The following is a 17,855-nucleotide window of genomic DNA, read 5'->3' as shown; positions in this document are numbered from 1 at the left end:
GCACTACCAGTTAAAGTATAAGAAAACTAATCATTTGGGTTTTATAAAGGCTGACTTTTACACCCATTGTGGGTGGGGCTTTACAGATGCTGTCATGGAAACCATGTACAACTGTAATAAGTAGTATGTGAAACACGTAACTGTGGTCTCTTATGATGAAGCACCATTTTGGCATATAATTAACTCCAGAATTGCTGGCACGCTTTAAGAGACTGGTGAGAAACCTTACACATAATGATTAAAATTGTCATACAGTTAGAGAAATGTCTTTTTTTTAACAAACATCTTTCTTATAATTGTCAAAAGATTGTGAGGCATGAAAAAATGTACACACACACACATATATATATATATATATATATATATATATATATATATATATATATATATACACACTAGTGCATCTCAAAAAATTAGAATATTGTGAAAAAGTTCAATATTTTCCATCAGTTATCTAATAACGTGAAAATGTTATATATTTATAGACTCATTATACATAAACTAAAATGTTTCAAGCATTTTTCTATTTTAATTTTAATCAGTATGGCATACAGTACAAAAACATAAAAAAAAACCCCATCTCAAAATATGAGAATATTTCATTTCGAGTTTGAGTAAAACAGTATGAACACAGTGTATCTCTCGGTCTAGTTCAGTACACACAACCACAATCATGGGGAAGACTGCTGACTTGACTGTTGTCCAGAAGATGATCACTGATGCCCTCCACAAGGAGGGTAAGCCACAAAAGGTCATTGCTGAAAAGGGTGGCTGGAAAAGGTGCACAAGCAACAGGGATGGCCGCAGTCTTGAGAGGATTGTCAAGAAAAGTTGATTCAAGAGCTTCCAAAGGAGTGGACTGAGGCTGGTGTCAGTGTATCAAGACCCATCACAAACAGACATCTTCAAGAAAGGGGATACAACTTTCGCATTCCTAATATCAAGCTACTCCCGAGCCAGAGACAATGTCAGAAGTGTCTTATCTGGGCTAAGGAGAGAAAAAAATGGACTGTTGCTCAGTGGCCCAAAGTCCTCTTTTCAGATGAAAGTACATCTCATTATCTCTAGCCGCTTTATCCTGTTCTACAGGGTCGCAGGCAAGCTGGAGCCTATCCTAGCTGACTACGGTTGAAAGGCGGGGTACACCCTGGACAAGTCGCCAGGTCATCACAGGGCTGACACATAGACACAGACAACCATTCACGCCTACGGTCAATTTAGAGTCACCAGTTAACCTAACCTGCCTGTCTTTGGACTGTGGGGGAAACTGGAGCACCCGGAGAAAACCCACGCGGACACGGGGAGAACATGCAAACTCCGCACAGAAAGGCCCTCATCGGCCACGGGGCTCGAACCCGGACCTTCTTGCTGTGAGGCGACAGCGCTAACCAATACACCACCATACTGCCCATATATATTAGTTTTTTAAAACATTTTTTTTTTCTTGGAATGAAACAAAATCCATTTACAAGTGTCTCCAGTTATGTACCAATAATTTTGACACCAACATTGGGCAGGAAAAATGCCACACAGTGTCCCTCCGTTCAATACATTACCTACTGTGTGCATGTTTTGTTTTATATAGTAATTTTTGCTTACTTTCATGAAAAGTGCCAACAGTGATGACAAAATGTATTAATATCTAGTTAAAACCCCATTTCTTTCTCCACTCATGTTTGTTCCCTCTCTCCTGCCCCTGCACCCATGCCTAATAAACACAGGGTTTTCTTCCCGTTTTTGAAACCTGAGCCCATTTTTGGCATATTTGGTCTCAGAGTGATCTGTCAGACATCGCTGCTGTTCAAAAACCTTTTCCATGCGTGCAGCCACTGCCACTCTAGTCCCAGTCCAGCACAGTGTGCGCTCATGACACTTTCTGCTGTTTACACATACACATACTGTATGTCATATACATTATAATTTGCTTTAATGTACAATTCATTTATTTAACAAGAAGTTATGACTTTTGTTCATGAGTTTTGTATTTCTATACTTTATTGCTTCATAACGTTTTGTTCACTAGTGTTTATGCACTCTTGATATATCTGACACCATGCAATACAACTGCACAATCTACATACTTTGATCACAAATTTTGCATTTATATACTTTTTTCAAAATAAAAATAACACTTTAATTAATGTACCTTTGTGCACTTTAGAAAAAGTGCTATGGCTGGTGTCTAACATCATGAATTCCTACATGTATTAGATTATCTATTAAATACTCAGTGTATTTATTTGTATCTTTATATTTATAGTTGAGGTCAGAGGTTTACATACAATCATCATGGACATGAATGTCATATATTTAAATTTAGGGTTTTCTGAAATCAACACAGGGTCAAAAGTATACATACAGGGTCAAAAATATAGACATATCCACCTCGATTATTAATTCAGTAGTGCTGAAGGTTCCAAAACGTCTTTTAACTTGCCAAGGCCAAGACCTCTTAACTTTCTGTTAATGAACATGATTGTCTAGTACTGGTAGCTTCTCTGTGTCAACATAAAAATGGTTTGATTGACAAGTACATGTCTCGTTATTGGGAGGTGACTTGACAAGCTTGACTAACGTTTGCAGCTGACCACATGGACTAAGAAAAAGACTTCTGGAGGAAAGGTTTATAGTCAGATGAGACAAAGATTGAGTTGTTTGGCTACAATGATCAGAGAAACACTGTACCAACTGTTAAGCAACCGTTAAGCATAACCTCAAACCAATTTGGACACAATTGGCTCTTCCAACAGGACAGTGTCCCCCAAACACATCAAAGCTGGTTGTGGAATGGATAAAGTAGGCTAACATTAAGCTGTTAGAATGGCCTTCCCAGGTCCTTACCTGAACCCTATCAAAAATATGTGGACTGCACTTAAAAATCAGGTCCATGCCAGGAAATGAACAAATTTCACTGAACTCTAGATTCAGTATTAAAGAGTAAATTGAAGAATGAATAGATTAATTTGAAGAACAGTCAGATATTAAACTAGAATTCTGCCAGAAGCTTGTTGTTGGCTACCAAAAGCATCTGGTCAAGGTAAAGCTTGTTTAGGGGCATTTAACCAAATATTAGTGATGTGCTATATGTAAATATTTGACCCTGTAAGTATAGGTTTGACCTTTTGTTGATTTCAGAAAACCAAATAAATTAAATCTTGTGCAGCAAATTCCTGATTTTTCCCCATTAAAGATGTATGTTGTACCATCATTCTGCCACAGAAAATGAACAGTTAAAAAAAATCACTGAAAGCCTAATACTGCCTTGACAGCCATGTCCATAATGAGTGTATGTAAACTTCTGACCTCATCTGTACTTAAGGTTTGTTTGTTTTTTTTTTTTTGGGGGGGGGGGTTGTTTTTTTTTAAATTTGAATACCCAAGTTCCTATTAGTCACCTGGTCAGCCTGGAACTATAGTAATGAGAGACAAATGGTGAAAGACGGGAAAATCATATTGTACTATTGTCCATTGAGTACTGACATTGGACTTATATTCAAGAAATTTAATAAAATTTAAAACAAAATGACCATTAATGAGTGCTGCACAAAACCCCCCACATTTTATTAAACTTATAACAAATTGAATGAAACAATAGATAATAAGAGATTGAGTTTAATTAATAGAAAATTGTAGCTTGATAAAAAATAAAGCATACTTTCATGATTAAATACATTAACAGAAATATACATCAGAATTCTAAACTGTATAAATATCTAGGTATGTGGGGTTGAAGGGATTCCTACTTTAGCTTATTCTTAATTCACTACCACCTGTAAAATGCAAATGAATGTCTTATTTTTGAATAATGCTCTGCATTCCCCAGAAAGACTACATGACAAATATGAAAATATATGGGTACAAATATGTCTAATTGATTTCAAGATTAACATATGATGAAATACTCTGCAAGTCAATTTAAGGCCAGATGTCACATAATGCTGGAATTGCCCAGCATTACCTTATAGTATTAATGTAGTATTTTACAGAGTTAGTGCTTCAACCACCTGCCCTTGCACTGCTAGAAAAAATGCTAAATAATAGTACAGTATTAAAATTGCTCACTATGGCTTTCATAAGGGAATATTAATTATAAAAAGCTGCCACATACCATATCATTACTTATTACTAAATGAAAACACACTTCTATTAGTATGTAATAACAGCATTTAAAAAAAATATTTTAAAAATGTTTGCTACTGTAGCAACATTGCTTTTCATGAAGCCACTTCTTTTTGTCCTCTAAGTTTTCTTAAAAAATTCTGGATGATCCCACTGACTGCAGGAGTGGAAAAGTAGTAAAGCAGTGGGTTTAGCGCACTATTGAAATAGGTGAAGCAAAGTGAAAAATAAAAAGCCACATTTGGATCAGTGAACTGTGAACACTGGTCGTACCAAATCATCAGGACCCAAACAGTCACCCGTGAGGCAGTGCTTGGCAAGAAGCAGAGGAAAAAGACCACAGCAACCATGAAAATGAAGCGGACAGCCCTCTTGATCTTGCCTGTGGTGTCCATTGTTTTTGTTTTCAGCTGCCATGTAATGCAGACTGTGCAGAAGGTGATGATGCTGCCTGGCACAAAGAACTGGACCACAAAGAAGGTGCTGTGCCACAGTACTGTTAGATTGTTGTCCAAGCATATGTTAAAACTCTCGCACTGGGTGCGGTTCTTGAGACTGAAAAAGTGTGATGAGCCCAGCACCTGACCTATCAGAAGGAAAACCACAGCCCATAGTCCTGTAGAGACCCCCATGGCAAACTTCAGGTTCATCCGATTTAGACGATGTTGTGGGTGCACAATCTTCACATAGCGGTCCACCGCCACAGCAGTGAGAAAGAAGATGCTAGCGGTCCTGTTGGCTGCTACAAAGAAGAGCAGCATGCGACAGAAGGCATCTCCAAAGATCCAGTCCTGGCGCACAATGTAGTAGTGAGCTCTGAATGGCATGAAGAAGAGCAGAACTGTGTCGGCCACAGACAGGTGTGCCAGGTAGATCGAGTTTGGCTTCCAGTTCGCTGCATCAAGGGCAAACATGCAGAGGAACATAAAGTTCCCCGTGGTGCCAAGAATGAACTCGATGAATAGTATAGGAGGGAGGGCTTTGTCTAAAATAGGGGCCTCAAGAACACAACAACCTGAGGAGTTTACCATGTTGGCAGTACTGATGCAGATGGACTGAGAAACTGTTTAACTACACTACTGTTTTATTGTGCAACCATAGGCAAAAAATGAGATGAACAAAATTTCAAACTACTCACCACCCACCGCCCATATTATATAATGTTTCACGACCCTCTGGGCTTTGCCCCTTTTCCCCCCAGGCCGTGGTTATGTTTCTTTGTGTGTTCCCCTGCAGGTGTGCTGGTGCTGTGGAACGAGGCAATTAGCCCAATTAGGTACGCTGGCATACAGGTGTATCTATGGTTTAAAAGTGCTGTTGCTCCTCTCTGGGGAGCATCAGATGCCTGTTTTGGGATGCCTGTCATAGATGTGTGCTGTTTTTGGAGAAGGTTCGTCAAGTCACTATGTGTTTTGGGAAACTTTTTGGGAAAGCCTTGGAGGCTTGTATTTGCTGTTTTGTTGTCCTGATTAAATACAATAACACAGAACCCCTGCCCCCCACCACTGGTGTACTCACCTGGTTAGCGTAACAATTGGGAGCTCATTTAAAACTAGACATGTTTATAATTGGATGCTGGATTTTTTTTTTTTTTTGTGATTTGGATTTGTCGCTCAGTCAGTTTTGTTGAAATTTACCATGACATCAAGGCAAACTTTTTCTGTTTGTGGGCAACCTTTGAACTTTGAAGCTTTGCACTTTATTTGAAGTGGGGTTGCAGAGTGAGTACAGATTCAGAAATTGAGTAATTTAAAATTGAATAATTGAATTGTAATTGGTTGCAGTTTGCCCTAACTGAACTCAATAGCAACAATAGTTTTGAATTTTGCACTACATCATTGGTTAAAAAAAGCCCAATTTCTCATTAAACTTCATAATTGATCTGCTAGTACCTGTTTATCTGAAGGAAATAAACTTTTTCCTCTGGTAGGTGAGAACGTGTTGTTGTATACTACATTGTTTCTTGTTTTTGTTTGTTGTTTTCTGGATAGTGATGGATTTAGTAGTGGTTGTCCCGGGAGCACATCCAAAGTTTGGGAAGCTGTTTGTCAATTGGCAGTTTTTTCAAGCCTATGGGATTCAGTGCATAATTACCTGGCCCTAAACCGTCTGAAGATCAGGGACAACGTTAGTAAGTGGTAGTTAGTGATCGTGAGGGCCAGGGAAATTTTATTTAATTATTGGCACAACTGACAGACTGAAATGTACTACTTCAGCATGTGAACAAATATTTTACTTGAATTAATTGTCATTGTTACAAATTTAAAGAATTTAAATTTAAAAAATGAACCAAATGAGCCATAAACAAACTCCATGATAAGTATAGGGGGTATGACTTTGTCTAAAATAAGGGTCTCAAAAACACAACAAACTGAGGATTTCCACATATTGGCAGTACTAATCCCAAATGAACATAGGAACTGTTTACAGTACACTGCTGTTTTATTGTCCATCCATCCATTATCCGTAACCACTTATCCTGTGCATGTCATGTTAACCTAACCTGCATGTCTTTGGGGGAAACCGGAGCACCTGGAGGAAACCCACGCGGACATGGGGAGAACATGCAAACTCCGCACAGAAAGGCCCTCGCCGGCCACAGGGCTCGAACCCGGACCTTCTTGCTGTGAGGCGACAGCGCTAACCACTACACCACCGTGCCGCCCATATATATATTAGTTTTTTAAAACATTTTTTTTTCTTGGAATGAAACAAAATCCATCTACAAGTGTCTCCAGTTATGTACCAATAATTTTGACTCCAACATTGGGCAGGAAAAATGCCACACAGTGTCCCTCTGTTCAATACATTACCCACTGTGTGCATGTTTTGTTTTATATAGTAATTTTTGCTTACTTTCATGAAAAGTGCCAACAGTGATGACAAAATGTATTAATATCTAGTTAAAACCCCATTTCTTTCTCCACTTATGCTTGTTCCCTCTCTCCTGCCCCTGCACCCATGTCTAATAAACACAGGGTTTTCTTCCCGTTTTTGAAACCTGAGCCCATTTTTGGCATATTTGGTCTCAGAGTGATCTGTCAGACATCGCTGCTGTTCAAAAACCTTTTCCATGCGTGCAGCCACTGCCACTCTAGTCCCAGTCCAGCACAGTGTGCGCTCATGACACTTTCTGCTGTTTACACATACTGTATGTCATATACATTATAATTTGCTTTAATGTTGTACAATTCATTTATTTAACAAGAAGTTATGACTTTTGTTCATGAGTTTTGTATTTCTATACTTTATTGCTTCATAACATTTTGTTCACTAGTGTTTATGCACTCTTGATATATCCGACACCATGCAATACAACTGCACAATCTACATACTTTGATCACAAATTTTGCATTTATATACTTTTTTCAAAATAAAAATAACACTTTAATTAGAAAAAGTGCTATGGCTGGTGTCTAACATGATGAATTCCTACATGTATTAGATTATCTATTAAATACTCAGTGATTTATTTGTATCTTTATATTCATAGTTGAGGTCTGAGGTTTACATACAATCATCATGGACATGAATGTCATATATTTAAATTTATCTAGGGTTTTCTGAAATCAACACAGGGTCAAAAGTATACATACAGGGTCAAAAATATACACATACCCACTTCGATTATTAATTCAGTGGTGCTGAAGGTTCCAAAACGTCTTTTAACTTGCCAAGGCCAAGGCCTCTTAACTTCCTGTTAATGAACATGATTGTCTAGTACTGGTAGCTTCTCTGTGTCAACATAAAAATGGTTTGTTTGACAAGTACAAGTTATTGGGAGGTGTAGTCACTTTGCCAAAGTCTGGAAGAAGACCCAAACTGTCACTCTTATGGCCCTTTTCCACTACCCTTTTTCAGCTCACTTCAGCTCGCTTCAGCTCACTTCAGCCCGACATGGCTCGCGTTTCGACTATCTCAAAACAGCACGACTCAGCTCGCTTCAGCCCTGCTTAGCACCCAAAACTCGCACGGTTTTGGAGTGGGGCTGAAGCGAGCCAAACCGAGCTGAGTGAGGCTGGGGGCGTGAGCAGACACTCCCCTGTGCACTGATTGGTGAGGAGGAGTGTCCTCACATGCCCACACACGCCCCGCGAGCACGCTGGGATCTGTAAACACCGCAAACCTGGAAGAAGAATAATTACGAATTACGAGAATTTCTGGAGCCTTATGCGCCTCGCCTCATCTATACGCTCTTGCCAGTATCTGTTGGCGTTGTCGGTGACAACAAGCCACAGCACCAAGACCAGCAACACTAACGACTCCATGTCCTCCATGTTTATTGTTTACTATTCGGGTCGTGAGACTACCGCTTAAAAGATCACTGATGTCACTGTTTGCGCCGCTTAACGACATCACGTGATGTCCACCCACTTTCGCTAACTCCACCCAATGTGTCCACCCACTTCCAGCCTGCACGGTTCAGCGCGGTGGTAGTCGAAATGCAACTCCAACAGCCCCGCTCAGCTCGACTCAGCCCAACTCAGCACGGCACGGCTCAGCCCGACTCAGCCGCGTTTGTAGTGGAAAAGCGGCATTAGTTGCCGTGTTGGTTTGGATGGTCAGGAACAATCCAGGAAACATCGATGTGCAGGCCTGCCATGAACTGGAAGCTGCTGTCTATCGTCAAGCGAGTTTTACATCACCGTGGACTGAGAGGCTACTGTCCAAGAAAAAAAGCTCCTGCTCCAAAATTGACAGCTTCAAGCTTGACTAACATTTATAGCTGATCACATGGACAAAGAAAAAGACTTCTGGAGGAAAGGTTTATGGTCAGATGAGACAAAGATTGAGTTGTTTGGCTACAATGATCAGAGGAACACTGTACCAACTGTTAAGCAACCGTTAAGCATAACCTCAATCCAACTTGGACACAGTTGGCTCTTCCAACAGGACAGTGTCCCCCAAACACATCAAAGCTGGTTGTGGAATGGATAAAGTAGGCTAACATTAAGCTGTTAGAATGGCCTTCCCAAGTCCTTACCTGAACCCTATCAAAAATATGTGGACTGCACTTAAAAATCAGGTCCATACCAGGAAATGAACAAATTTCATTGAACTCTAGATTCAGTATTAAAGATTAAATTGAAGAGTGAATAGATTAATTTGAAGAACAGTCTGATATTAAACTAGAATTCTGCCAGAAGCTTGCTGTTGGCTACCAAAAGCATCTGGTCAAGGTAAAGCTTGTTTAGGGGCATTTAACCAAATATTAGTGATGTGCTGTATGTAAATATTTGACCCTGTAAGTATAGGTTTGACCCTTTGTTGATTTCAGAAAACCAAATAAATTAAATCTTGTGCAGCAAATTCCTGATTTTTTTCCCATTAAAGATGTATGTTGTACCATCATTCTGCCACAGAAAATGAATAGTTTAAAAAAAAAAATCACTGAAAGCCTAATACTGCCTTGACAGCCATGTCCATAATGAGTGTATGTAAACTTCTGACCTCATCTGTACTTAAGGGTTTTTTTTTTTTTTTTTATTTGAATACCCAAGTTCCTATTAGTCACCTGGTCAGCCTGGAACTATAATAATGAGAGACAAATGGTGAAAGATGGGAAAATCATATTGTCCATTGAGTACTGACATTGGACTTATATTCAAGAAATTTAATAAAATTTAAAACAAAATGACCATTAATGAGTGCTGCACAAACCCCCCACATTTTATTAAACTTATAACAAATTGAATGAAACATTAATAGATAATAAGAGATTGAGTTTAATAATTAATAGAAAATTGTAGCTTGATAAAAAATAAAGCATACTTTCATGATTAAATACATTAACAGAAATATACATCACAATTCTAAACTGTATAAATATCTAGATATGTGGGGTTGAATGGATTCTTACTTTAGCTTATTCTTAATTCACTACCACCTGTAAAATGCAAATGAATAAATGCAAATGAATGTCTTATTTTTGAATATTGCTCTGCATTCCCCAGAAAGACTACATGACAAATATGAAAATATATGGGTACAAATATGTCTAATTGCTGTCAAGATTAGCATATGATGAAATACTCTGCAAGTCAATTTAAGGCCAGATGTCACATAATGCTGGAATTGCCCAGCATTACCTTATAGTATTAATGTAGTATTTTACAGAGTTAGTGCTTCAACCACCTGCCCTTGCACTGCTAGAAAAAAATGCTAAATAATAGTGCAGTATTAAAATTGTTCACTATGGCTTTCATAAGGGAATATTAATTATAAAAAGCTGCCACATACCATATCATTACTTATTACTAAATGAAAATACACTTCTATTAGTATGTAATAACAGCATTTAAAAAAAATATTTTAAAAATGTTTGCTACTGTAGCAACATTGCTTTTCATGAAGCCACTTCTTTTTGTCCTCTAAGTTTTCTTAAAAAATTCTGGATGATCCCACTGACTGCAGGAGTGGAAAAGTAGTAAAGCAGTGGGTTTAGCGCACTATTGAAATAGGTGAAGCAAAGTGAAAAATAAAAAGCCACATTTGGATCAGTGAACTGTGAACACTGGTCGTACCAAATCATCAGGACCCAAATAGTCACCCGTGAGGCATTGCTTGGCAAGAAGCAGAGGAAAAAGACTACAGCAACAATGAAAATGAAGCGGACAGCCCTCTTGATCTTGCCTGTGGTGTCCATTGTTTTTGTTTTCAGCTGCCATGTAATGCAGACTGTGCAGAAGGTGATGATGCTGCCTGGCACAAGGAACTGGACCACAAAGAAGGTGCTGTGCCACAATACTGTTAGATTGTTGTCCAAGCATATGTTAAAACTGTCGCACTGGGTGCGGTTATTGCGACTGAAAAAGTGTGATGAGCCCAGCATCTGACCTATCAGAAGGAAAACCATAGCCCATAGTCCTGTAGAGACCCCCATGGCAAACTTCAGGTTCATCCGATTTAGACGATGTTGTGGATGCACAATCTTCACATAGCGGTCCACAGCCACAGCAGTGAGAAAGAAGATGCTAGCGGTCCTGTTGGCTGCTATAAAGAAGAGCAGCATGCGACAGAAGGCATCTCCAAAGATCCAGTCTTGGCGCACAATGTAGTATTGAGCTCTGAATGGCATGAAGAAGAGCAGAACTGTGTCGGCCACAGACAAGTGTGCCAGGTAGATCGAGTTTGGCTTCCAGTTCGCTGCATCAAGGGCAAACATGCAGAGGAACATAAAGTTCCCCGTGGTGCCAAGAATGAACTCGATGAATAGTATAGGAGGGAGGGCTTTGTCTAAAATAGGGGTCTCAAGAACACAACAACCTGAGGAGTTTACCATGTTGGCAGTACTGATGCAGATGGACTGAGAAACTGTTTAACTACACTACTGTTTTATTGTGCAACCATAGGCAAAAAATGAGATGAACAAAATTTCAAACTACTCACCACCCATCGCCCATATTATATAATGTTTCACGACCCTCTGGGCTTTGCCCCTTTTCCCCCCAGGCCATGGTTATGTTTCTTTGTGTGTTCCCCTGCAGGTGTGCTGGTGCTGTGGAACGAGGCAATTAGCCCAATTAGGTACGCTGGCATACAGGTGTATCTATGGTTTAAAAGTGCTGTTGCTCCTCTCTGGGGAGCATCAGATGCCTGTTTTGGGATGCCTGTCATAGATGTGTGCTGTTTTTGGAGAAGGTTCATCAAGTCACTATGTGTTTTGGGAAACTTTTTGGGAAAGCCTTGGAGGCTTGTATTTGCTGTTTTGTTGTCCTGATTAAATAAAATAACGCAGAACCCCTGCCCCCCACCACTGGTGTACTCACCTGGTTAGCGTAACAATTGGGAGCTCATTTAAAACTAGACATGTTTATAATTGGATGCTGGATTTGTTTTTGTTTTTTTGTGATTTGGATTTGTCGCTCAGTCAGTTTTGTTGAAATTTACCATGACATCAAGGCAAACTTTTTCCATGTTTGTGGGCAACTTCTGAACTTTGAAGCTTTGCACTTTATTTGAAGTGGGGTTGCAGAGTGAGTACAGATTCAGAAATTGAGTAATTTAAAATTGAATAATTGAATTGTAATTGGTTGCAGTTTGCCCTAACTGAACTCAATAGCAACAATAGTTTTGAATTTTGCACTACATCATTGGTTAAAAAAAGCCCAATTTCTCATTAAACTTTATAATTGATCTGCTAGTACCTGTTTATCTGAAGGAAATAAACTTTTTCCTCTGGTAGGTGAGAACGTGTTGTTGTATACTACATTGTTTCTTGTTTTTGTTTGTTGTTTTCTGGATAGTGATGGATTTAGTAGTGGTTGTCCCGGGAGCACATCCAAAGTTTGGGAAGCTGTTTGTCAATTGGCAGTTTTTTCAAGCTTATGGAATTCAGTGCATAATTACCTGGCCCCAAACTGTCTGAAGATCAGGGACAACGTTAGTAAGTGGTAGTTAGTGATCATGAGGGCCAGGGAAATTTTATTTAATTATTGGCACAACTGACAGACTGAAATGTACTACTTCAGCATGTGAATAAATATTTTACTTGAATTAATTGTCATCGTTACAAATTTAAAGAATTTAAATTTAAAAAATGAACCAAATGAGCCATAAACAAACTCCATGATAAGTATAGGGGGTATGACTTTGTCTAAAATAAGGGTCTCAAAAACACAACAAACTGAGGATTTCCACATATTGGCAGTACTAATCCCAAATGGACATAGGAACTGTTTACAGTACACTGCTGTTTTATTGTCCATCCATCCATTCATCCATTATCCGTAACCGCTTATCCTGTGCAGGGTTGCGGGCAAGCTGGAGCCTATCCCAGCTGACTATGGGCGAGAAGCAGAGTACACCCTGGGCAAGTCGGCAGGTCATCGCAGCTGTTTTATTGTAAAGATTAGTAGAAAGGGTTTGGAAAAAAAAATCACCTTTTGGTGAAGTAGCATCATCTCACACTGAAAAAAATGTGTGAGATACAGCTGTGTGATACAGCTCTACCACTGTATCACTCTATTGCCCCATATCATTATGGTTCTAGCCAATCGGCAATGAGCTCTCATGTTACAACAAATCACGCCAGTATTTGTAAAATCCAAAAACACTCTGGTGATCACAAACAATGAAAACTCCAAAGAAAAAAAGATTAGCGATGAAAACAAGTTCAAGTCAGCTTTGTTGTTGGATCATCTATGTATCAAAGCATCGAGGCATGGTGAGAAACGTGCATTTTGTGAAGTATATTGGTCTGATTTCCCAGTTAATTTCCTTCAAATATGGCACTTAGAATGTAAAAGAATGCACCATTTTACACTGTTTTTTTTCTTCAACTTTTTCCAGGAGGCATGGCCGCAGAACCCCCTAGAAGGACACAATTGCATCATGCAATCTGATCTACTGTGTTTCATTTTCTGGGGGTTGACAAGTATGGGAAACTAGAGTGGTTTCTAAACACTATTCTGCTCTGGTAGTTCATGATCATTAAGTGCCAGCCATTTTAACTGCTGAGGAAATTTACAGCTAATCTGTTTGTAGCTGTATACATTCCACCCAGCCCTAGTATCAGCAACAGAGAGGCAGCACTCAGTGAACTGTACCAGGCTACCAAGATGGATTTCTTATTTTTGCTGGGGATTTTAACCATGACAACTCAAAGACTGTTTTACCTAAGCTACACCAACATGTTGCTTTCCCTACAAGAGGAAATTACAAACTGGACCTTGTTTTCACTAACAACAAAGGAGCATACAAGGTTTCCCCCCTCCTCTTGCTTGGACTCTCTGACACCATCACAGTTATGCTAAAATCAGCATTCAGGCCAAGAGTGAAAGTGACTAAATCAGTTCTGAAAGAGATACGTGTGTGGCCAGAAGGTGCTATCTCTGTACTTCAGGACTGTTTTGACACTAAAGACTAGGACAATTTCAAGCAGGCAGCCACATACAACCAAAACATAAACCAAGAAGAATACATTGAGACTGTGACTGCCTACATCACCAAAATGCATTGAGGATGTGATGCTTACCAAACCAATCACCACATGGGCTAACCAGAAACCATGGCTGACAGGAGAGATTCACAGACTGTTGAGGATCCAGAAGGCTGCTGTCAGAGCTGGTGACATGGCTGAACTGAGAGCAGCCAGAGCCAACCTGTCTCATGGTATCAGGAAGGCAAAACGTCAGTACACCAGGAAAATAACCCACCACTTCAAGGACAGAAGAGATGCATAGAGTCTGTGGCAGGGGATTCAGACCTTGAGGGATTACAAACCACCACCATAGGCCTGTAATAATGACATCTCTCTGCTAAATGAACTGAACAGTTTCTTTGCATGCTTTGAAGCACTAAACAACACACTTGCACAGAAGTCAACCCCCCCCCCCCCCCATGACCTGGTTCTGAGTTGTATCTCAGCTGGCATGAAGAAAGCGCTCAGCAAGAGCAGTGGGTCCGGACATCCCTGTTTGGGTGCTAAAAGACTGTGCAGAGGAGCTGAAGGATGTCCTCACAGACATTTTTAACATCTCCTTGAATCAGGCTGTTGTCCCCAGATGCTTCAAAACCACCACCATCATACCTGTGCCAAAGAAGTCATCTCCATCCTGCTTCAATAACTAACACCCAGTTGCACTGACCCCCACGATCATGAAGTACTTTGAAAGGCTAGTCATGCAACTTGTTAAACCCATTCTTCCTCCCACCCTGGACCCTTTTCAGTTTGCATATCGGGCCAACCAGTCCACTGATGATGCAATCTCCTCTGCCCTCCACATTGCCCTCACCCATCTGGACAACAAAAACTCACATGTGAGAATGCTGTTCATAGATTTCAGTTCACCATTTAATACCATCATCCCTCAACATCTGATAGGGAAACTGGACCTGCTGGGCCTGAACACCTTACTTTGCAACTAGTTGCTGGGCTTTCTCTCTGACAGACTGCAATCAGTTCAGATCAGCCACAAGGCATCGGGCACCATCACACTAAGCACAGGGGCCTCCCAAGGGTGTATGCTCAGTCCCCTGCTGTTCACCTTGCTGACCCACAACTGTGTTCCAACATACAGCTCCAATCACTTCTTCAAATTTGCTGATGACAAGACTGTGGTGGGTCTCATTGGCAACAATGATGAAGCAAATTACAGAAGTAAGGTGAGACAACTGGTGACATGGTGCATGAATAACTATTGGTCCCTATACATGGAAAAAACAAAAGAGATTATCAACTTCTGGAAAGCCCACACCCAGCACCTCCCGCTGACCATCAATGGAACTGCTGTGGAATGGGTGAGCAGCACCAAATTCCTAGGGGTGCACATCACAGAGGACCTCTCCTGGAAGAACAACACTCCATCACTGGCCAAGAAAGCCCAGCAGTGCCTTTATTTCCTCCGGAAGCTGGAGAGAGCCAGAGCCCTGACACCCATCATGCATACTTTTTACTGTGGCATCATTGAGAGCATTTTGACCAGCTGCATCACTGTGTAGTTTAGGAACTGCACAGTTGCCAATCGTAAGACCCTGCAGCACATAGTGAATGCAGCTGAGATCACTGGTGCCTCACTATCCCCTCTCCTGGACATCTACATCACCCGCCTAGCCCACAAAGCCACCAGCATTGTGAGCAACCCCACCCTTCACACACCTTCTTCAGTCCCCTGCCTGAAGGGAGAATGCTCTGGAGAGCACTCCGGAGATGGAGGAGACTCTCTGGAGGAGAGTGCTCCAGAGATGGCGATGCAAGCGAGGCGGGGAGGGGGCTCCATGCTAGGCTAAAAGCTTGCGCTAGCCAACCACCACTACCCAGCCTCCTGCTAGCCAATGTGCGGTCTCTGGAAAACAAACTGGACGAATTAAGAGCCAGAATCACAGCTCAGCGGGAAATAAGAGAGTGCTACGCTCTAATTTTCACCAAGACCTGGCTCTCAGACAAAACCCCAGAATGTGCCATTTAGCTACAGACTCACTCTGTACACCGAGGAGACCGGACTGCAGCCTCTGGTAAGGCTAAAGGGGGAGGGGTGTGTGTGTTTATTAGCAACTCTTTGTGTGGAGATATACAGACTGTTTACAAGCACTGTTCGCCAGATGTGGAGCTGTTACTGCTGAAATGCCATCCTATTATCTCCCAAGGGAATTCACTGCTGTGTTTTTGGCCACTGTTTACATCCCCCCACGAGCTAACTCCACAGCAGCACTCAACAAACTTGACGATGACATCAGCGTGTTAGAGACGGCTCATCCCGACGCTGTTTTTATCATCGCCGGTGACTTTAATCAGTGCAATTTACAGACTGTATTTCTGAAATATTATCAACATGTGGACATCCCCACCCGTGATAAGAACACACTGGTCCATGTTTACAGCAACATATGCGGTGCATACAGGGCCGCAACCCGCCCCCACTTCGAACAATTGGACCACCTCTCTTTGTTACTGTATCCAGCCTACAGACAAAGACTAAAACAAACAAACCCTGTCACAAAACAAGTCAAACTCTGGAGCCCAGAGACTGAGAGCACCCTTCAGGACTGTTTTGCTCGGACAGACTGGGATGTGTTTAAAGCTGCAGCCACTTTGGAGGACTCTTCTGTCAGTATACAGGACTATGCTGAGCATGTGACTGGGTACATCAGCACATGTGTCTGCAACATCGTGCCCACCATACAGCTCAGGAATTTCCCCAACCAATAGCCCTGGGTAAACAGTCAGGTACGACGCATGCTGCGTGCTCGCTCTCTTGCATTTAGATCAGGCAATGAGACTGAGTACAAAGTGGTGAGGTACAGACTGAGGAAAGCCATTACAGCGGCCAAGAGGCAGTACAGAGAGAAGCTGGATGACTTCTATTCTGTGCTGACCCCAGGCGAATGTGGCAAGGCCTGCAACACATCACAGACTACAGGACCACTACCAGCACCATCAGCTCCACAGACAGCCTGCCAGATGACCTCAACACTTTCTACACCCGCTTTGAGACCTCCAGCTACAGCACAGAGAGGAGGCACACACACACACCTCGACCACCCAACCCCTCTCCCCCCACCAACAGTCTCATCAGGCCAGGTACACAAAACTCTGAAGAGGATCAACCCCAGGAAGGCAGCAGGACCAGACAACATCCCTGGGCGGGCCCTCAGAGTATGTGCCAATGAGCTGGCTGATGTTTTCACCACCATCTTCAACCTTTCCCTCAGCCAGAGCACCATTCCCTCCTGCTTCAAGACCACAACCATCATCCCTCTTCCCAAGAAGAGCCCACCCACCTGCCTGAATGATTACAGGCCAATAGCACTCACTCCAATCATCTCAAAGTGCTTTGAGAGAGTGGTACTGGCCCACATTCAGAACAGCATACTGGAAACCCTGGACCCCCTGCAGTATGCCTACAGGCCCAACAGGTCCACCCCAGATGCCATCACTGCTGCCCTCCATTATGCCCTCTCCCACCTGGAAAACAAAGACTCTTACATCAGGATGCTCTTTGTTGACTACAGCTCTGCCTTCAACATGGTCATCCCCCACAAACTCATCCATAAACTCTCCACACTTGGTTTGCACCCCACCCTCTGTGACTGGCTCTTTGACTTCCTGACTGGCAGGCTCCAGACTGTCAGGATTGGTAATAGGACTTCATCCAGCATCATCACAAGCATTGGCACCCCACAGGGATGCGTCCTCAGCCCCATCCTCTAGACTCTGTTCACCCATGACTGTGTTACCTCCCACAAGGACAACATCATCCTGAAGTTCGTGGACAACACTACAGTGATAGGACGTA

At 41.6% G+C, this 17,855-nt stretch overlaps 2 protein-coding genes across 2 annotated transcripts; both read right to left on the bottom strand.

Annotated features, from left to right (window-relative positions):
* Positions 1 to 4,214: 4,214 nt before the first annotated feature.
* Positions 4,215 to 5,150, bottom strand: LOC132898982 (hydroxycarboxylic acid receptor 2-like). Its single transcript, XM_060940643.1, has one exon. The coding sequence runs from the start codon at positions 5,148 to 5,150 to the stop codon at positions 4,215 to 4,217; it is 936 nt and encodes a 311-aa protein (XP_060796626.1).
* A 5,315-nt stretch (positions 5,151 to 10,465) lies between these two features.
* LOC132898980 (hydroxycarboxylic acid receptor 2-like) lies at positions 10,466 to 11,401 on the bottom strand. The gene has a single exon (XM_060940642.1). It carries the CDS (start codon positions 11,399 to 11,401, stop codon positions 10,466 to 10,468), a length of 936 nt encoding a protein of 311 aa, XP_060796625.1.
* Positions 11,402 to 17,855: the final 6,454 nt, after the last annotated feature.

The sequence above is a fragment of the Neoarius graeffei genome, chromosome 15 (assembly GCF_027579695.1).
Source record: "Neoarius graeffei isolate fNeoGra1 chromosome 15, fNeoGra1.pri, whole genome shotgun sequence".
NCBI lineage: Eukaryota > Metazoa > Chordata > Actinopteri > Siluriformes > Ariidae > Neoarius > Neoarius graeffei.
This window is presented reverse-complemented; position numbering and strand designations above follow the sequence as displayed.